This window comes from Nicotiana attenuata, unplaced genomic scaffold, assembly GCF_001879085.1.
Source record: "Nicotiana attenuata strain UT unplaced genomic scaffold, NIATTr2, whole genome shotgun sequence".
NCBI lineage: Eukaryota > Viridiplantae > Streptophyta > Magnoliopsida > Solanales > Solanaceae > Nicotiana > Nicotiana attenuata.
In genome coordinates, this window is record NW_017674158.1 from 65,122 (window position 1) to 87,952 (window position 22,831).

The window sequence follows — 22,831 nt, forward strand, 5'->3', positions numbered from 1 at the left end:
CCCATATAGAATCTCCACATCCTGAAACGTGATAGTAACCTCGCCAATGGGTAAATGAAATGGATGCGTCTCCGGTCGCCACCGCTCTATAAAAGCTGTGATCAATGACCAATCTAGCTGCAACCGTCCGATCTCATTAATCCTATAGAAACCCGTATCCTGAATGCGTCTGACTATACGGGGATGGAGATGGTGGTCCCTTAGAAAGTCTCACATATCGCCTACTCTTCTAGCACGAAACGTCTGGGCCAATAACTGCCTCTCCCATATGTACGAAGACCTATGCTCGGCCTGTAGCAATAGTAGCTCTAGCGAGGCAGGTCCGGGATGCACAGGCAGAACCTCCATGACGCTACTGTAAATTGAACAATATTAATTAAAGTATTTTTCTTTTTCATTGTTTAACATCTTTAAATATATTGCAATACCTTTAATATTAAAATTTATTAGATTTTTTTACTATATTATTAACTAGGTTGATACATTTTCTATTATTATTTTATATTTTATATGTTAGTTTATTATTTTATATGTTACTTTAATATTTTATATGTTAGTTTACTATTTTATATGTTTGTTTATTATTTAATAGGTTTGTTTCTTATTTAATATGTTAGTTTATTATTTTATATGTTAGTTATTATTTTATATGTTAGTTTATTATTTTATATGTTAATTTATTATTTTATATGTTAGTTTTATTATTTTATGTGTTTGTTTGTTACTCACCTATTTTTGACTATAATAAAATTAAATAATCAATTTTCATAGCTACACAGGATTTAATTATTAAATATTCATATAATAGTACTTAGTTTGAGTCCAAATGAACCACATTTTGATTCCAGACTCGATATTTGAGGTCCAGTAGCACCAAGGTATCAAATGTTCTTGTGTTCATGATGAGAAAAATTTCCTGATTTATCACTCAACAGGACTTTTATTTTATATGTTAGTTTATTATTTTATATATTATTTTATTATTTTATATATTATTTTATTATTTTATATGTTAGTTTTATTATTTTATATGTTTGTTTGTTACTCACCTATTTTTTACTATAAAAAAATTAAATAATAAATTTTCATAACTATACAGGATTTAATTATTAAATATTCATATAAAAATACTTAGTTTGACAAATATTGTTGTTTTCTCATATTATTTTCTTACGTTTGTTGACTAGAATTGGAGAGAGTTTGTGTCTGACAGCTTTTTGAGATATTTTTGGGTTTAACGGGTACTTAAATGATTAATTTCAATAACACAAAGATATTACGCTAAAGGTCACTACATTTTACTACGCTAAAAGGGCACTACATTACAAATATGAGCGCTACATTAGGGCACAAGATACTATTACAGGGAACTAAAGTCATATATTCATATATGTACAACAATAACATCTAAATAAGATTAGTTATTCCAAAAATAACAATTTATTTATTTTACTAGTTTTTCATAAAATAACTAATCTAAACCGAATAAAACTAACAAATTAATTTAATTACAAAACAATTACGAAAAAACATATATCATAGTAAAAAGTAACTAATTAACATTTTTTTAACAACTAATAATAATTTTTCTATTTTACTGATTTTTTTAGCATACTAATAATATAATTCGGATATAAAACAATAAATTAATTAAATTGCAAAACAATCATGAAATAACATAGGGCACAGGAAAAAAACTAATAGGCATTTTTTATACATGAGTTTTCCAAAAACTAAGTCGGAATAACTCGATTATTAAATTTTTGGAAACTTGAAGATTTCGTTATTTGGAACCGAACGAGCAACCCACTATGAGATAACGCCTTAGCTAGGATGTGGGACCGAGAATCTACACTTTTGTGGGATCGGTTGGCTCCACTCGAGCTTTTTTTTGCTTAATATGGGAGGGGAGGGGGGACCGCTGTTCGTTTTTTAATTTGAGGAGGGGGGTGAGGGTTTTGTTTTGGTGGGGAAGGAGAAGGGCCGATAATATATGTAGGTATAGTACCTTAATGTAAAACGCAATAAAATAGCTCCTTATATTAAGACGCTATACCTTCCCGCTCATTTTATGTTCAAATATAGCGTCTTATACTAGGGCGCTATACCTTAACTGGGCAAACGGCCGTTAAGGTATAGCGCCTTAAGCTAGGCCGTTATATATATTTTGGTTCCCAATTTTTTTTCACACATTTTGGTTCTTTGAGTCCAAAAAAAACACTTTTAGTTCCGGACTCCAGGACCAATACCCAACCTATTAACAATTTGACACAGTCTATCTATACCTATTCAAAATCCCCCGCCACCTACGAATACCACCGGTAAGGACACAATATACCAAACTACCAGCAGATAATAGCCATAAAATTCCGAGAATCCCAACCAAAATTCCACTACTATAAACGCCGGAAATGGAATTTCCGTCTCTGGCACACCAACTACAATCCAAGCCAACACTCTCACCGAAAAATTTATACAACAACAACCAAAGATTTCAGCAAATTTTGACACACCTGATTGGAAGAGCATAAATCAAGAAGAATCAACCATGCAGGAGAAAAGAAATGAAGAGAAGGCCACTAACTCATTTCAGATCCTTGTGAATAAAGGTGCAGTAGGTGGAGACAAAACTACTCTGTCTAGGATCAACAAATGGAACCAAGGTACGTCTAAACCATCCTTTGTTGCGTCTGTCCAGCTGGAATTACCATCCATGGCAGAATGTGCAAAAAATGTGGAAATTAAACATGGTACCAATCTAGGAAAGCCAGCAGTGCATTTTAGTGCAGAGGTTACTTTGGGAATCTTGCACATGAATGTAGGCTCACCTTAATTGGGAAGTTTTATAGAACCAAACCACCTATGGAGGATATAAGGAAGGCTTTCGTTAGCCAATTCCACTTGAAAGGAACTGTTAAAATTGCTTACTATGATCGGCAAAATGTTTATATCGACTTTACCAATGAAGTTGATTATACTCACATTAAGCTTAAGAATTTTGTGTGCATTAATGGTACTCCTATAAAGACTCTACTGTGGACACCTGATTTAAACCGGAACTTGAAACCCCTATCACTCCGTTTTGGATCCTTGTTCATCAATTGCCCTGGCACCTGTTCAGATGGGAAATTATGTCCAGAATGGTTCAATCTTTAGGTGTTGCAATTGCCCCTAACCTAGCGACATATTCTAAGTCTCGGGGTAATGTAGCTAAGATTAAGGTTGAAATTGACCTATTAAAACCAAAACAGGACCAAATTTGGCTGGGTTTTAATACGATGGAAGGGGTGATGGTGGTGTTTGGCTTGATGTTGAATATGAAGGAGTCCCTTCTTACTCCCTTTATTGTAAAATGCAAGAACATGTAAAAAGCATATGCAGGAGCAAAATAAGGGATGATAGAATCAAGAAAGAGAGGGAGGAAAGAATCAATATTGACAAAAGAAATTACCAACAAGATATTCCATCAACCAGTGGAGTCGCTCATAATAATGAGAAATTTAAGACAATGACAAGAAGAAAAAGGAAAAATGACAAGAATAGTCCTAGTTCTAATCGACAGATAGAGAAAGAAAACAAATATGAAGCAGAGGAATTTAAATGATCACGGAAAAAAGAGAAATGGGAAAATTGTCATCAGAGAACCACCTATGATACTGCAGAAGGAAGCTATTCAAGAAGTACCAAGAAAAGGGAAAGGAATAGACACAAGGGAACCAAAAGTAGCTCATAGGGATGCAGCGGATCAACAGGGTGCTAACCAGGATTATATTACTAAGAACAAAAAGAAGAGAAATAGAGCTAATAAACAAGAACATATCAAAGAAGGGGAAGAAGCAAGAGCACAAATCCAGCATGGGAAACAACAAGAGGTAAAATAAAGGTTAATGTAATGCAAATGACAAAGAATAACTCAAAAAGGAAGGATGATCAATGTCAACACTCACAACACGAGGAAGGTTTAAAGTCAAATCCAGAGGTAACAACTAACAATAGAGGGCAAGGTACATAAGAAGGAGAGCAGAAAACATCTTACCCTATTAAGCCAGGAGAAGTAGAAAAGAAATTTGACAATTGATTTCTGGTACTAATCTTGAAGGGAGATCTAGTCATGACAATGAACCAGTGTCTAATGAAAGCTCAGAGTCTTCTGATGATGAAAATGAGAATTCAGAAGATAATGACTATGAAGATGAGGAGGGCTCAGATGAAAGTGAGGAATATGCAAGTATGGATAGTGAGGAGGAGGACAGTGATGATAATGCAAACAGACTGGTGGAAATATTTGTAGGGAATGCAACAATCACACATGCTGTGAATAATGTAATCAACTCAGGTCATTTATCTCCTCGGACAAATATGGGCCAAGAGAAGGCAAGGGAGCAGCCAGAGGAAAAGGGGGCATATTCTCTTCTCAAAGGCCTCCCAAGGCCTAAAAATCCACGTTCTATCTGACCATTAATTATGTTTAAGTCCCTTTATTGGAATATCAGGAGAATTAAGACCAATGGTGCTCTTGAAAGTCTTATACAGTTGTTAGATCAAATAATTTCCCTTTTATTGCCTTAGCTGAACCTTTTCATAGGGCTATCAAATTAGATAAGTATAAGGGAATGTTGGGTTTTCATAATGCCTATGCAAATTGTAACTGTCAAGTTTGGTTATTTTGGGAAGAAGATCTTGGACTGTATAGTGGTTGATGAAGATGAACAACAAGTCACTTGTATTGTTAAGCATGATGGAATCTCGCTTCTCATTACATCTGTGTATGCAAAATGCGAGGATAAACTTAGAGAAGACATGTGGGATAAACTAAGTAGTATTGGTGTCAGCTTTAATTTACCTTGGTTCATCATAGGAGACTTTAACTGTATTACTGATCCCATTGAAAAGAAGGGTGGCTCTCCTCACAGGATGTCCAAAAGCTTATCATTTATCTAGTGTATTATGGATTGTGAACTGGTGGATGCAGGTTACAGTGGATCTTCTTTTACTTGGTGTAATAGGTGGTTCCCTAATAGAAGAATTTGGCAAAGATTAGACAGAGTTCTGGTAAATCATGAGTAGTTGAACTTATTTGATTGTACTTCAGCTAATCATTTAGTGAGAACTGGGTCTGATCATTCTCCTCTGCTAACTCTGACTAAATCTAGAATATATAATCCTTTTAATCATTTACAATTATTGAATTTTTGGGCCGAAGAAGATTTCTTTATGAATGTAGTAAGCAGGCATGGAATGAAGAGGTGCATGGATCACCTATGTGGAGATTTCACCTTAAACTGAAAAACACTTGCAGGAAACTTTCTGAATAGTCAAAAATCTCGGTTGGTAATATTTTTGATAACACAAAGGCATTGGAAAACAGAGTAGCTGAGCTTGAAAAGAAGTCCATTACTGACAATCCAGCTACTAACAGGGCTGATTTGAACAAAGCTAATGTTGAGTTGGTTAGAGCACTAAAAAGGAGAAGAGTATTCGAAGCAAAAATCTGAAATTAAATGGTCTGTTGAGGGTGAGATTAACTCTAGGTTTTTTATTCTGTCGTTAATGGGAAAAGAAGGAGGTTGTCACTGAAGAAAATAAAAAAAAAGAATAGAAGATGGATTAAAGGATACAATGAAATCACAAATGAAGTTATTCAATTCTTTCGAAAACAATGTTCTAAGGAGAATTTCCAGGTTGATTACTCCTTATTGAAGTTGATACCACGAGTAATTGATGAGGCAGACAATAAGAAACTAACTGCTCTACCAACTAAGGAAGATCTTAAAGATGTTGTCTTTTCTATGAGTGCTCATAGTGCATCTGGAGCTGATGGAATTTTTGAAAAAATTTATCAGACTTGCTAGGAAGTGATAAAGGAGGATTTACTAGTAATGGTCTTGATTTTTTTTGCAGGTACTGAATTGCCTAGGGCATTTACTCACACATGTCTGACTCTGATTCCTAAGGTGGAATGTCCTCAGCAGTTCACTGAACTACGGCTCGTTAGCCTTGGAAACTTTTCTTGTAAAATCATATCAAAGTTGATGAATCAGAGGTTGTGTCCACTCATGCAGAAATTGATATCTCCGTATCAGGCTAGATTCATTGAAGGCAGAGCTATCACTGTGAATTTATTATTAACCCAAACGATAGTTCATAATATTAATCAATCTCCGAATATTGGAAATAAGGTGCTGAAACTTGATATGGACAAGGCCTACGACAGAGTTTTGTGGGAGTATTTTTGCCAAGTATTTAGGCAGATGGGATTTGCGAAAATCTGGATCGATAGAGTTAGCAGGTTAATTTCAAATATCTGGTATTCTGTCAACATAAATGGTCTTGACATGGTTTCTTCAAATCAAGCAGGGGAATTAGACCAGGAGATCATATATCTCCTTCTCTTTTTGTAATTGGTGCTGAGTTACTTTCCTGACTTATCGACTCTTTGTTAGTGGAAGGTTTTATCCCTTATTTTTGTGGAAAAAAGGTCCAATATTAACTCATCTTTGCTATGCTGACGACACTATTCTATTCTCATCTGGGGATCATATATCTATGAAGATAATGATGTCAAAACTAGAGGATTATCAAAGGGTGTCAGGGCAGTTGGTGAACAAACATAAATCTCTTCTCTTTGTGTCTTCTAATTTCAATGACAACAGAATTATTGATATCAGAAATGTTGTGCGGTTTTCACACTCTCAATACAGTACTTTGGATGTCTTATTTTTGCTGGAAGGAAGAAAATTATTTATTTCAACAATATGGTTGCAAAATTTTCTAATAAATTGCTAGGATGGCAACGTAAATTTCTATCATATCGTGGTAAAGTTGTGCTTGTGAAGTTTGTTCTTCCATCCCTCCCTCTTTATCTTTTATATGTTCTTCATCCTCCTAAAACAGTCCTAGTTCAAGCCGAGAGAATTAGGGCTAGCTTTTTTTGGGAAAAGAGGGAGGATAAAAAGAAACATCATTGGATAGCTTGGAGCAAATTATGTTATCCAACCCAGGAAGGAGGTGTGGAATTCAGGGCACTGCAGGATATTTGTAACTCATTTGCTGCCAAGATGTGGTGGAATTTCAAAACAAAGAATTTTTTGCTTACAAAATTTTTAGAGGCCAAATATTGTAAAAGAAAGCATCTAGTTACTAGGAAAGCCTCATATGTTCACTCTCACTCTTGGTCCGGGAAGAAGAAGGAACGTAGTTTCCATTCTATTATGTTAGTAGATTCGCTAGTTGATGCCGAGACGAGGTATCCACACCTAGAGAGATTAGCGTTTGCCTTATTAAGCGCATCTAGAAAACTAAAACCATACTTTCAGTGTCACCATATATGTGTTGTGACCTCGTATCCGCTAAGGAATGTTATGCATAAACCCGAGCTTTCAGGTCGGCTAGCAAAATGAGTCGTAGAGGTTAGTGGGTACAAACCCTGAACATCTATAAAGTCTCAGATTTTAAACTTCGTGGCCGACTTCACACGGCATTGATCCCCAAGGTCGAGAAAGAATTATTACATACCTTGGGGAATAGCTCGGGGGTCTGGTCCCTATTCACGGGCGATGCTTCCAACGTGAAAGGGCCATGGTTGGGAATCGTACTAAAACCACCCACAGGTGATGAATAAGGCAGTCTATTAGAACTGTAAAATTGACTAACAATGAAGTCGAATATGAGAATATGACTGCAGGTCTAAAACTGGATAAGAGCCTGGGGGCTAAGGTGATTGAAGCCAAGTGCGATTCCCTCCTTGTTGTAAACCAAGTTAACGGAACATTCGAAGTAAAAGAAAATCGGATGTGGACATACTTGGATAAATTACAAGTATCATTACATCAGTCAAGGAATGGACACTACAACATGTGCCCTAAGATTAGAATAGCAAGGCCGACGCATTGGCTAATCTAGGGTCGTCAGTCGACTCTGATGAATTTAATATGGAACGGTGGTGCAATTGATGAGCCCGATGATAGAGGAAGGTCATGATGAGGTAAACTCAACAAGCTTGACTTGGTATTGGAGAAACTAATACATAGAATACCTTTAGAAAGGGAAATTGTCATCGGGTCCCAAAGAATCAAGTGCCTAAAACATAAATGTATCATACTTGTATCACAATTTTATCTAACTTGTATCTGGTACATTAATACCCAAAATAATACCTGATAAAATACTAATAAATTAATATATAATTATCATATTTGTGATACAAATTGTGAAATTCGTCACAAATTCACCAACTGCTCGTAACAATATACAATGAATATACAATTATCGTACATTTGTAATACAATTCTTGCAACAGTTATGATACATATACAAATATAATACAGTCGGGATACATTTCTGAAAAATTATGATACAATTATGATCTTTATTTTTCTCAAGTTTCAATCACAACTCTACACTAAAAATTTAATATAATTGTATTAATATTGTATCCACAACTTACCTACAACTTGATTGTAGAGCAAAATTTTGAATTCCTTTTGTATTGAGATTTTGGATGATTGAAAGAGAGAAATCGGATATCAAAAACTTTGAAAGAAGGAATCTGCAATTTTGGGGTGGTAACAGTGGATGATTGAAAGAGAGAAATTGGATATCAAAAGCTTTGGAAGAGAAGTGAGTAAGCGAGATTAAAGGGTTAGAAAGATTTTGGGCATCAGTGGGTAAGGGAGAATTCTTACGGTGGGTAAGTACAAAATTGGAAGATGTTTTTGTAATCATTTTGGAAAAGAAAGAGAATCTTAAATGTAGGGGGATTATGTGTAACCGGTACGCTATATTTAAGGTATGTTGCATTTCCTCTTTTTCTATGGTTTTGTGTAAAACTAGTAAATATAAGTATATAAATAATTAACAAGGAACCTAAATAAAGATAATAAATAGGTTTTTATTATAGTATAACTAGGTAAAAATCCCTTATTTTTATTTCCAAAGTTAAAGAGTTAAGAGATTTAGCCCAAGGATTTGTTTGGGCCAATCAAACAAAGCCCAAGAAGCAGAAAAGATCGTCGGCCGCGTTATGGATTTTGATTTGGCCCCAAGAGCAACAAGTTATCATTAAAGCCAACTTAAATTTAGGTTCTATATGTTCTTTCTTTATTTGATTCATTCCCATCACTTTTATATGTACGTGCCATAAAGGCAACTCGTTTGCACTTTCTTTAGCTATATTTGTCGTGAAATTAAGTGACTCAAATAGAGAAAGGTAATATTCCTTCCAGGATGAATAAGGTAATGGAACAAGAATACAGGGGGATTATATATCACCTAATGTTACTGGCAAGTGCCATATATGGACCAATTATAGCAACAAATAACCTAATTACGACCAAGTTTGTGTTCTTCATATAGATTTTTTTGGTCACAGACCTACAACCAGTTGGGTTAGGTTTCATTTACTTTATATTGTGTACTTCTCGTGAGTCCCATAAGTGAGTGAACGCTACCTAATTAATTACTATATAATTAGATAACATAGCCTAATTATTTAGAAAACTTTCATTCACGTCTACAATCACCCTTTCTTACAAATGTTATCAGTAATTCGCGAATATTATATAAGTTAAAATATTGCAATAAACCCTAGTGATGAGATCTATTTCTGAAGCAAAAGAGAAGAACAAAAACATAAGGGTGCGACGTAATAATGTTGAAGATGGTCGGAATGAAGATCATGGTGAATCTAATGGGGAAAAAAATAACTAGTAAATGATTTTGTTTCACCTGTCTATGACTATTATGTCAGATAAAGGGCAGATGTAACCTTTCGGCTACGGGTTCAACTGAACTCATAACTTTCAATACGGATTATGGATTTATATGTAAAAACTTACTAAAATTTCGACAAGTATTGGATTTGACCCATAATTTTAACAATATAATAAGTTCAATGTTAAAAATCTTAAAAGTTAAACCCATTAAATTTAAATTTTAGATCTGGCAAGATAGATTAAGGTTGTATGGTATTGTAGGGTAGAATATATATATATATATATATATATATATATATATATAAAAGATACTACTTAGAATAGTCAATGTACACGTAGTTTGGCCCGGAATTCATAGTTAATTTTTTTTAAAAAAAAAGTATTTTCGTCTATTCTTGTTTTCTTGAAAATCCACATGCAGTAGTCAAGATAAGGAAACAAATAAGAGCACACATTCCCTCCACGGGACGGTAAGCTGAACTAGATGTGTACATGAAGGTCTGCAAAAATTTATGTCATCTCTATTTTAAAAGACTGTATCTTTGACCAGTTTTTCCACTCCACTTTTGCTACTTTGAAAACCATGAATATTTTTATTCTAAATCCGATTGCATGGCCAAACCATGAATGAAGACTGAAGAGTGAATAATACACGCTTTATTCTAAAATAGCAACCTTAATTAACACATGTTATGCAAGGTCGGAGCTACAATTCTGTTTACGTGTTCGGTAAAATTCGATAGTTTTGGTTAATACTTTATATTTGTGTTAAAAATTCACTTAATATGTATAATAATTTTTTTAGAACCTAATATAACTATCTTTTTTAGAACCCAGAACCCGTAAACTAAAAAGGTTAGTTTCGCCTCTGATGTTAGGCTCTTACATCTACCATTAATTAGTTATTAATTATTAATTAATGGCACCGTCTAGGACATGTTTTTATTAATCAAATGGTATAATGCTAGGCCAGCCTTCTCTTATAATTCAATATATAGGTTCAAAAAAGACACGCTCATAATGTGACAAACCTATAGAATCCTCGTGAATCATTTTTCCTACACTGTTTATATATTATATATATAAACAAAAAATCATGCAAAACATTATAGGAAAATATCTTACTCTACGCAGTATTTGCATCAAATCACATTAGTTTACTACAGTCAAGTGATAGATTGAGGCAATCCACTAGTTAACCTTTGTTAGTGTGCATATAGAAGACATTGGTCATGTACTAATGGCTTGGTGTAATTAAAATCGAATGTGAATAAATTACTTTTTAGATTAAGGTATTGGTTGGAATACACTACAAAAGAAACTCTAACTAACTAGTGTTAGACTGAGGCGGATCCAGGATTTTGGCAGGATAGGTGCACTATTAAGAAGAGGTGGATCCAAAATATAAATTTTACGGGTCCATCCTTTAGTTCTTACGATTGCGTACCCATTGCATTTTTGGAATTATAAGTTCAAAATTATTATTTTTAAAAAATAGTAATTTTCTTATATCTATATCTATTTTATTCCATGTTGAAAATATTGAGATCAGTTGAACCCATTGACTATATGTTGAACCATACACTGCTAGTAGTTTTAATATACACATTTTGTTTAATCATATTAGATTTTACAGCGACAAAAGAAGAACAGGAATTTCAATGTCCGAATATTTTGAAAGAATAAACCAAACAAAAAAAGAAATAAAAAGAAAAAGTACTTAATTAATACGCAAAAAATAACACCAGACACGCCCATCTCCCGTGGGCGTCTACTTCTAGAAAAAAAAGAAGGAAAAAATAACAAGATTGATATAAGATTTAAACCCACAACCTCACCTGGAGAGGTATATATACCCAATAACCATCACATCATATAATACTTTGAGCATGGATGCACACACATATATTTAGATATTTTTAAAAAATATATAGCATTACTATACTTGATTTAGGGCGGGAAACATTGGTTCACGTGCCCCATAGAACCCCTCCCCCTAGATACGCCCCTGGTGTTAGAGACATAATATATCTAAAAAATTAGATAAGATGGTAACATACTATAACATGATTGGGGGCATGTTATCTTAACTTAAGCTTTTTAAATTAATCTAAATATTTAAGGGATTGTAATATCTTACTCTCAGCATGAGGGGTTCTAAAAAGGTGATGATAATTTTCAAAAGGCGAAATGGCTTCCTGGCCACTTAAACTTGCATGACTTTTGAAAGCCGATACACCAATTTATAAGTTTCCCATTTGAACACTCCAACTTGATGCAACAAAAACTAATAAACACATTTGACCGTTGACTATGCCTATCTGGAAGCGGCCCAGCTGACATGGCTAAATTGTGTGCATATCACGCTACAAAGGCGCGTGGACAGTTATTATTTTTATTAAAAAAGAAAAAAAAGAAAAGAAAATTATGTCTATTAAATACACATTGCTGACATGGCATAGCATGTGTAATACAATTTCCTCTCAAAGCGTGAAAAGTCTTACTTTTTTAGCTTTTTTAATATTTTGCTTTCCTCCTACTTTCTCCTCGTCCCAATTGTACCACCATCAAACTTCCCCTCGCCACTACCAAATTTACCACAATCCAGCATCACCCACTCCTCTGTCCTCCCCATCACCAGCAATTTTAGGCCACAAAAGTTCAGAAAGAAAAAAGGCATTAGCCAAAATTTGAATGTGACTAACTAGTTTGATTGGGAAAAGAACACAATGAGTGAGGAAAATAACTCACATTCAGCTTCAACATTCGAACACCTGCATCCAAAGAGCTGATTATTGCTGCATTTTTCATGATTTTGGGGACAATTTTAGAGTTATTTTTGACTAATTTTGGGTGATGTTTTTGGGAGATGAAGTGCTGCCTTTTGAAGCATTTTGGAAAATAAATGGGTTCTTGAATCCCATTGAAATTGGCAACATTTCCACTTAATTATTCTTGTTCAACTCTACAGCCAAAAGAGGTTTTTGATTTTCACTAAAGTTGGCATTTTGATTGATGAATGAGCTCTAAAATGCTCAACTGCAGAGTTAAAAATGGATTCTTGATTTGGGTTTTTTATGAATGAGCACTACAAAGCTCAACTGCAGAGTAAAAATGGAGTCTTGATTTTGGATTTCCACTGATAGAGAGAGAAAGGCAAACGAGAATGGTAAAAGGGTTGGGTGTCTGACGTGTAATGTTTTAATTGGCTCAGTGCTGACCGGGCGGACACGTTAGCAGAAGTGTGATACCCGCGCGGATGGTCAAGGGTCCAACGTGTTTATTAGTCAAGGTATCACTAGTTTGAGTGTTCAAATGGAAAACTTGTAAGTTGGTGTATCGGCTTTCAAAAGCCATGCAAGTTTAAGTGGCCAGGAGGCCATTTCGCCTTTTCAAAATGATAAGAAACTTCCTATTAGCAACACTCTAATATATTATAGTACCCGTTAAAAGATTAAGTCAAGCTTTCAAAGAAATTTATGCCAAAAAATTATTGATATAATTAATGCAATACCTCTTAATCATAACGATGACCATAATAAACCATCTTGGAATTTTAGCTAATTCCGGAATTAAAGCCCAAAATGAAAAAAAGGAAAGAAAAAAAAATCACAAACCACTATTGTTTAATGGTTATCAGCTAGCTGTAGCTACCATTTACTATATTACTTCCCATAGCTATGTTTTCAGATTTTTTAGAATGTATTCGATGTATTTAAGCTACTGTATTCATGAATACAGTAGCAAAACTCGGCGTGAGACAGGGGATTACAGCTAGATAATTATTATATTCGATTGTATTCACGATATGTATTTGTGAATACGGTAACATAAATAACACAATTCATGGTCTATTCAGCTGTTTTTAAAACGGAAAGTGAATCAATTAATATAGTAGACTCCTAATATAACTCAACTAACTCAATTACATCACCATTAACATGTATTTGATGCGAATATGCTGAAGATTTTTTCCCGGACGATAAATAGAACAAAACAGAGCATCATTGAGTTTCTAATCCTTTCCTTTTCTGTTGATATCGTTCGTGGGTGTCTCTGTTTTCAACCAATAAAATTCGAGATTCATCTATAGTTCAAAAACATATGAATACATACTGCAGATACATTTGAATACATATATACATCTGAATACATTCATGGAATACAGCGAGACAGTGAATACAATGAAATGCATGAAATACAGCGAGATACATTGAAATACAATGGAAAAAAAAAAGACAATGAATACAATGAAATACATGAAAATACAGCGAGATACATTGAAATATATTAAGAGAATCTTCAAGTTGCTAAGCCCCAAACTCCGTCGTCTTTGTTCAAGAATAACCCTAATGTCGTCCCATTGAGAGGGCCGCGATTCTGACTCGAAAAGCCATTGTTCCCGTTTTGATCAAGAGCCTAGTCCAGTTTCGATTTGTAGTTAGGAGCAGCAATTCGCCATGAAGTACAAATACCATCAAAAGCAATGAAATCTTCCATCACTTTAACACGCTTTGCAATTGTAGTAATGAGTTCGTGCGGCAATTCTGCCCAGTTCGCCATAGCAGAAGTGGATGGAAGAGGAAGGAAGATGTAAGGCGGCTAAAATAGCAACAGGAGGATTGTAATGCTTCTAGGGTTATAAGGATTACAAGACAAAACAATTCGAGGGGATTTATTTAGGAGCAAAAATCTATCAACTTTAACACTTACCACAACTTTGGAGCAAAAAAATTTGAAAATTTTCGAGACAATAGATGAATCAGTGGAGAATCGTGGTTGTATTCATGGAGAAAGACCGGAGTTGAGAGAGAGGGGGTGGAGAAAAATCTGAAAGAATGAGAGAGAAAAATAATACAAAGCCTACTTATGGCTTACGGGTAGGAGGTGACCATAAATAGATATTTGGCTATAAAAATCAAAAGGTAGCTATGGAGTATAATTTTTTAAAACGATATTATTTAAAATAAATAAAGTATCAATCTTTGCTATAGGAGATAAAAATTCCAAAAAAAAAAACATGATTATTGTTGGTGGTGTGTAATAATTCTGCTGAAAGGTTTAGTTTATATTTGACTATTTGCTGACTACATTAACTTTGTAGAGTCCCTTTCCATCTACTTTTCCCTTTAATTCTAGGTGTTGTTCTAACTTAATTAAAAAGCTCTTTAATTAATGTCCCACAAGTTCTTGTTGCTAAGATAAAGAAGATCACTTTTTCATACAAAAAGTCAATCTTTGACCACATTAGAAAGCTCTCCTTTTCAGTTTTTGCCGCCATACACCTACTTATGCACCAATCACTGTGTGTTTATACTATCAATAGTCGAATATACACTCACCAAAAAAAGAAAATCTGTCTTTCCAGTAGCAGAAAGGATCACTTGAAGCCTCTATATATACTAACTTAGCTCGTTTGGTAAGGGATAATTAATTCCAAAATTAAATTTAAGTTGAGTTATCTCGGGATTGTAGTGTTTTGTATCCCTATGGGATGGTGGGATAGCAAATCCCAAAATAACTAATTTCGGAATAATTAATCATGGGATAACTTGTTTCCCAACAAAACAGATCCCTTAGAGTTCTCCTAGCTTTTAAATTACTTCTAGAAGCTTAATAGCATTGAGGAAAACGTATTTCCTTGGTTAATTAGATCAAGATAGTTTAACTATTGAACGTCAAATGGACGGCTTTGATCGAATTTGTGTAAATTACGTTACACGTTTTTTAAGTTCAAATTGACACACTGCCAAGGTGTCCGTTGGGATGGTTAATTAGGATCCTTCCCTAGATCATAGGTATCAGGTTCGAGCCTAAAAATAGAAAACTTCTTAATAGGAAAATCTCCGCCCCATAATTAATATGCCTATACAATGCAAATTTAGATTAGTCAACTAAACATCACAACCAAATCCTTTCAAAGTTACCCAAATTAGAATGATTTTTAAGATGATTAATGATTGAGCAGGGTCAAAAACAATTTGCTAATACAAATTTGAATGAGTTGAACGGGATACACTTTTGGGATGAAAATTTTCACCTCTTAGAAAACCAAAGTTTTTCCCTCCCAATTGGTCACATGAGTTATTCCTACTTATTATATTTCGTCAATTATACCTTTCAATTGGCGTTGAAGACACCCTTTCGCTAGGTGTGTCAAACTACTTTTATATATATGTGTGTAAATAATATTTTTCTAGAAATAATATGCATATACACAATAATATATTATATTGCACCTCTTCATATATATTTTATATGTTCAAGTTTGGACGACTGTTAAAGCAATATATGGGGCCATCTCTGGAGATAACATTGGAGGAAATTATAATGGAGATAACGTTTATACTGTTTTGGGCTAGTAGGTTAATGTTGTATAATATATCATTTCACTTTAAAAGTAATTAAAAAGATTACCTTTTGTAAGTTTTAGTCAAGTCATTATTTTTCTTTTTTCAGTCAAAGTCATTGTTAGTTATACTAATAGTAACTTTTTTAGCTTGTTAACTTTTCTCAGTTTTCTTTTTTTCTTCTTAATTAGGAGTTGTTACAGAAGAAGGAAGGGCTTTAATTGCCTAATGTGGATAGGCCAGGTACTGGATTAGGGTATCCTATGACCCATAGTTCGACAATTTTATTACTATATTTATCGAATATATGTTACTCACTGACCCGACTAATTCAAATTTGTATTGTGTAAGAGGGCCGATCAAAGGAGGAACCGCTTCTTAGTTACTATGAGTTTCGGGATTATCACGGCAAGGATTTAGGTATGTAGCTAGAGATGAAGAGATCTCATTCATTCCACTACATGATATGGTTAGAAATAATAATGTTTGTTCCATAAAATGACAACATCTTCATAATTTGAGACAATTTAAAGGCTAAAAGATGTTTCTTGTCTTCTAAAAAGCAGCTATATATTCCAGTCTTTATTAGGTTTGCGTGAGTAAGACTTTTGCTTGCTTAACAAATAATAACGCGGTTACTCAAGTCAATTGCTGTATCATTAGTTAGCTTTCTCCCCAAAGGTGAAAAATGGAAAGTATATAATAGAAAACAGATTCTAAAAAGTAATGATTGCGGGGCTGTTTGAAATCATGCATTTTGTTTGATGCAAATGAATTTCATAAAACAAAGTAATACTAATATTTACATAATTATCTATAAGGTAATTATAAGTACATGTTTATGCTAAGTATATATTTTGAGTGACACCTTTAAGACGCAAAGCTTAGCAGTTGCATTAGTTGATTTGGGAGGAGGAGGCACATATCTTGACTTTTAGTGTTCTGTCTTAGTTCGATTTTCACTCGAGCATTTGCTTAAACTTTTATTCGATAGTGATGCTCCAGCCCTTTTCAAATTCTAGATCCGCTTTTGATCGTACATGTAATTTTTAGCTCGATGATAACATATAGTTAAGTTTGTTACGTCAAAACGGACAAGAAATACCGTGAAAGTAATTTGCCGATCACTCGTATCTTAGGTTGGATTTTCTTACACCTCATAAGCACACCGATTCATTGATTATTGGTTTGGGTAAACTCAAGTACAAAAATTCGTAAGTCGAAATTAACATACACACTAAAGGTGATTTATTTTTATCAACACGTTAATAATTTTTTTTACATAAAAATGTCGAGAAATTAGAAATACAAGAATACTTATATGTATAATATCCTTTTATTTTATTCTCCCCTATAGAAAGTTTGAGTTTAGCATCAGTACTATTTTAAGGAATATCATCTATTGCTCGAATGGCAGTTCTGAAACAATCGGGCTTCTCAGGTGTAATTTGATGGGACTAAAAAGTTATTCTACTTCCTTTATAAAAATTATTAGCTCATACTTAGTGTAATCATTTTTTAATTAACTTTTAAGTGATTCAATTTCTTAAATACTTTTCAGAAGAGAAAATTCCAAATTGAGATGTGAGACGGCAACTAACTGGGTCCATGCTTTGGAGTTAGGAGACCCTATGTAGAGACCAACAGCTCAAAAGGCTGGCCCACATGTACTATACTTGCTATCTCCGTTCTAAATTATACTCTATCTGTTTTAATTTATATGAACTTATATTTGGTACGAAGTTGACGAAAAAAGACTTGCAGCATAAAATAAGGTACATATACTTTGTGTGGTTATAAATCATTGCATAAAGGTAAATTATTTTCAATTACGAAAATGAATCATTCTTTTTGTTTAAATTTTTATTATTAGATATAAAATGTAGTATATCTTGTAGAAATTAAAATAGATAGAGTATATATTTTTCTAAACAGAGCCAAAAGGAGACCAAGATTTCAACAGCAATGAGGCACGTGCTACCTACAAATTCCTACTAAAATCACTAATAAGAACAAAGGGCATGTGCCATGCGACATGGCCGTGGTGCCAAGTGTCCAATAGGAGGTGCACGCAAAGCGCAAGGATGTTATTTTTCTTTCTTTTGTGTGTTTGTACTTTGTACAGCATAAACTTATACCTACTGCCTACTGCCTACAGAAGCTAATGCTCTTTACTTTTGTTAATGATGACGTGTAGGTCAGCTCGGTGGCGGATCCAGAATTTTGTGCAAGCAGGTTCAGTCAGAGAAGTCCATAACTAACATAAGCGGTATAAGCTATATAAGCGGGTTCAAAAATAATTTCTATACAAAATTTACTTTGCTTTGACGAAGCGGGTTCAGTTGAACCCACTTCTCACCACTTGGGTCCGCCCCTGGGTCAGCTTGTGGAAATTTTTTTTGGAGTATATGTTTTATGCACTATACAACAAAATATAGTAATACAAATTGTTATATGTGCTTCAAAAGATATTTACTCGCATCTCATATTAGTATCAATCAATAATATGTAATATATTCAATTTAAGTAAATCTTATTATCCATAACAACTTTACTTATAAATATTTATTATCACTTTCTGTTATAATTTTGTTATACTCCTTATTTGATATGATACAAATATTGTGTAGAGTAAAATTTTGTTTTGTTCTTGAAAAAAATTAGTAACTCGTACGCTAATATTTATGTTAAAGCAAAAAATTTAACTTCATGCATTTATTAATCTTATGAAAATATGAACTATGAGATGAAAGGTGTGTATGGTATTGAGAAAAATATTTTCTGGTTGGTTCGCTAATTTTTTTATGATTGATTGGCTTAAAAATTTGAGATGATATTTTCCTTATAAACTCGTTTGTTTCCAATTTAAGGTAATGACTTCCCTACCAAGATATGAGAGAATATTTTTTGAAACTATTTTTTATTACTTCCCACCCCCAATAGACCCCCTCTCCACTCCCACTCCCGCCTACCTCGCCCAACCCCCAAACGCGGCCCGATCAACCCGCCGGCCACCCTTTATCCTCAGCCCCCGCCTCCCCCGCCCCCTCTACCCCTAGCCCAACCTCCCCGCCCAATCGAGTCCCTTGACCCCTAACCCTAGATCCTAAGCCCCGAACACCAGACACATACCTCGACCCCTGACCTCCTGACTCGGACCCTAGACCATGACCCTTGACCCTTGGCTCCGAACCTCGATCCTTGATTCTCTTCTTTGGACCTCGACCCGAACACCCAACCTCGAACCCTAACCTCGATTTTGAACCTTAGACCTGAACCCTGAACCCTGACCTCCAAACCCCGAACTCTAACCTTTCGACCTCGGACCACGACTCTCGAACTCGACTTCCGAACCCTGACCCCGAATTCCCGACCTCGAACCCCCGATACTTGACCCTGAATCCCAAACTCTAGCCTTACTCATTCCATCCTTCATAGTGTTTGTCTAGATTATATATAAATGCTCTTGGTATAATATTTTTTGTTTACTAACTAAATATCTTAAAATAAGACAAAAAAATTTCAGAAAAAAGTTTTCTGGGTAAAACATTTTGCTTCGTACCAAACACACCCTAAAACTTTTGCTGCCCGCACAAAGCGTTCGTTAACGGTTAAAGCTTTATGAAAGACATTTCCTTGGTCTTTGGTTTACTTCTTTAAAGGCTAAAAGCATCCACCACCGCTGATAATGACATGCCATTTAACATCGTTCTTTTTCGTTTTTTAGCTTTTGGTCCTTGGTGAATCGGGCTGAAGAAGTCTCTTTTTTTCACTATTGTTTTTTCAAAAGTAACATAATCATAATTAACAGTTTGCTTTTTATCCATTCATTACTAATTTTATTGATCTTACACAAAAAAAAAAATGTAACTCTGATGATTACGTTTCACACATATTATATAACTTATCTTTTCACCCCAACCACTTGATAATATGCATCATTGTATTACTTCGAATTGACAGGTCCTATAAAAATATTAAAGAGGCGTTTAGGAGGGCGGAGCTACAGCTCTGCTTACGAGTTCGGCGGAACTTAACAGTTTCGTCCAAACTTTACATTTATATTAAAAATCCACTTCATATATAAAAAATTTATCCAAAATCCAGTAAGCTGTCTTTGTAAACTCAAAAATCTAGCCCCACCTCTAATGTTTAGCCATGTAAATTTCTCTAAGAACCTTTGTCAAGTTTACTTGGATGGTTGTTTATAGTTTTCCAGAAAAGTTTTCCACAGTTTTTTTTTTATTGGAAGAAAAGTTCTTTCGGGTAATATTTTCAACATAGTTCCAAAGACATTTACATAAAAAGTTAACCGAGTGCATACTTTTTCCCGTGAGAACACTTCTTTTGAAAAAAAATCCCCAAAAGTTGTCTAAACAAGCTAAGTGCTGAAATCGTTATTAAATTTCTAAATTACGTTACACAAGTACCAGTAGAAATAATTCTCACAGAAATACTTTTTCTGTGAAAATACTCTTATTAACTTTTCTTCCAAAAAGTTGTCTAAACAAGCTAATGCTGAAACCATGATTTTTAAATTATTTTACAAGGGTATGAATAGAAATAATTGTAGATATAAATTTGTTGATATCAAATGATGGAATTTATCCACGTAATCAATTTCTCATAGTTGGGTGTATAAATAAAGAAAAAATCACATTAAGAAATGGAAAGAGGATGGGAAATATGCAGTTGATTGGTTATCCCGGATGAGACTTCGCGACATAATATAAGCTTTTGGTGATGGACGTCGGTATCTTGATATAGAGGAAGACGGGGTTTGCACGAGGTCGACTGAGGATCAGGTGGGGAGCCTTGACTAAGGATAAAGCTCAAGAGTTGGAGGGGAGGTTATTAGATATGGGAGCACAGAAGATTAGTGGGGACGCGAGCGATATGTGGTCATCGACAGTGGATTGTATAAGGGAGGTGAAGAGAGAGGTATTATGGGTCTCGAAGGATTATTCTGGTGGGCATAGAATCGACTGGTGGTGAATTGATGCGGTCCAAGGTAAAGTGGAAGCGGAGAAAACGGCGTACCTGAAGCTAGTAAATAGCACAGACGAGAAGGAGAGCAGAGCAAACAAAGAGAGGTATAAGGTAGCTAGGAAGGAGGCAAAATTGGCGATCAGGGAGGCTAAGACTGCAACGTTTGGTCGTCTGTACGAGGAACTGAGGGACCAAGGCGGGGACAAGAAGTTATTCCGGCTGGCCAAGGAGAGAGAGAGGAAGGCTCAGGATCTGGACAAAGTGAGGTGCCTCAAAGATGAGGACGGTAAAGTATTGATGGGAGAGGCTCAAATTACGCGGAGATGTCAGATTTACTTTCATAAACTTCTGAATGAAGAAGGGGACAAGGATATCGTGCTAGGTGAATTAGGGCACTCCGAGAGTCACCGAGACTCTAGGTATTGTAGGCGTATTAAAGCTATGTTGAGGAAGTCGTGGAGGCTATGAGTAAGATAAGTAGGGGCAGAGCACACTACTAGAAATCCGATAATTAGCGACCAAAAAAACCGACCAACTTTGGTCGGTTATGGCCAATTACCAACCAAAATGCGACCAAATATACTTGGACGGTATTTTGATGGTCGTTTAGTATACCGACCAATCCGACCAACATTGGTCGGTAAATTAAATTCAGAAAAAAAACCGACCAAAGTTGGTCGGTATTTTAATTATGTAATCAAAAGATTCACCGTCTGGGAATCGAACAGGGGTGTGTATTGTGGCAGGATACTATTCTACCACTAGACCATTGGTGCATTTTGTTTTAAGATTGTCTTTTTTTTATACTCTTTAATTGTATTTTCGCACGAAAATAACCGACCAAAGTTGGTCGGTTTTATTAAAAAATATGATTACCGACCAAAGTTGGCCGGTTTTTTAAAATGACCGGCCGAATTTACCGACCAAAGTTGGTCGGTTTTTTCAATATTGATTTTTATTTATTTTAATTGCAAAAACCGACCAAAGTTGGTCGGTTTCTTGAAAAATAAATTTCGCGGGACTCAAAAATAGTTTCCCGCATTTTTGCGCCAAAGTTGGTCGGTTTCATAAAAAAAATTAAAAAAATTAAAATATTTTGAAAAACCGACCAACTTTGGTTGGTTTTTGGCCCGTTTTTTTACCGACCAAAGTTGGTCGGTTTTTCTTGGTCGGTTTTTGCCGAATTTCTAGTAGTGGCAACTGGGCTAGACAAAATTTCAGTAGAATTTTGGAAGGGTGTGGGTAGAGTAGACTTGGAGTGGCTGACTGGGCTATTTAATATTATTTTTAGGACAGAGAGGATGCTGGAGGAGTGGAGGTGGAGTACGATAGTACCCTTGTACAAGAACAAATGTGATATCCAAAATTGTAATAACTACAGGGGTATCAAGTTACTAAGTCATACCATGAAACTTTGGGAGAGAGTGGTGGAAGTAAGGGTGAAGAGGATTGTGTCTATATCTGACAACCAGTTCGGGTTAATGCCAGGTCATTCGACTACGGAAGCTATCCACTTTATTAGGATGTTGGTGGAATAGTACAGAGATAAGAAGAAGGATTTACACATGGTGTTTATTAACCTGGAGAAAGCATATGACAAGGTCCCTATGGAGGTTTTTTGGAGATACCTAGAGGTAAAAGGTGTGCCGGTAGCTTAAATTATAGTGATTAAGGACATGTATGATGGATAGCAGACTCGAGTGAGGACAGTGGGAGGTGACTTGGAGCATTTTCTGGTTGTTATGGGGTTACACCAAGGATTTGCGCTCAGTTCGTTCT

At 34.9% G+C, this 22,831-nt stretch overlaps 1 protein-coding gene across 1 annotated transcript; it reads left to right on the forward strand.

The window, feature by feature from the left end:
• Positions 1-3,581: 3,581 nt before the first annotated feature.
• Positions 3,582-4,455, forward strand: LOC109218113 (mitotic apparatus protein p62-like). Its single transcript, XM_019382431.1, has 3 exons — positions 3,582-3,872; positions 3,926-4,004; positions 4,100-4,455. The coding sequence occupies exons 1-3, from the start codon at positions 3,582-3,584 to the stop codon at positions 4,453-4,455; spliced, it is 726 nt and encodes a 241-aa protein (XP_019237976.1).
• The last annotated feature ends 18,376 nt before the right edge of the window (positions 4,456-22,831 follow it).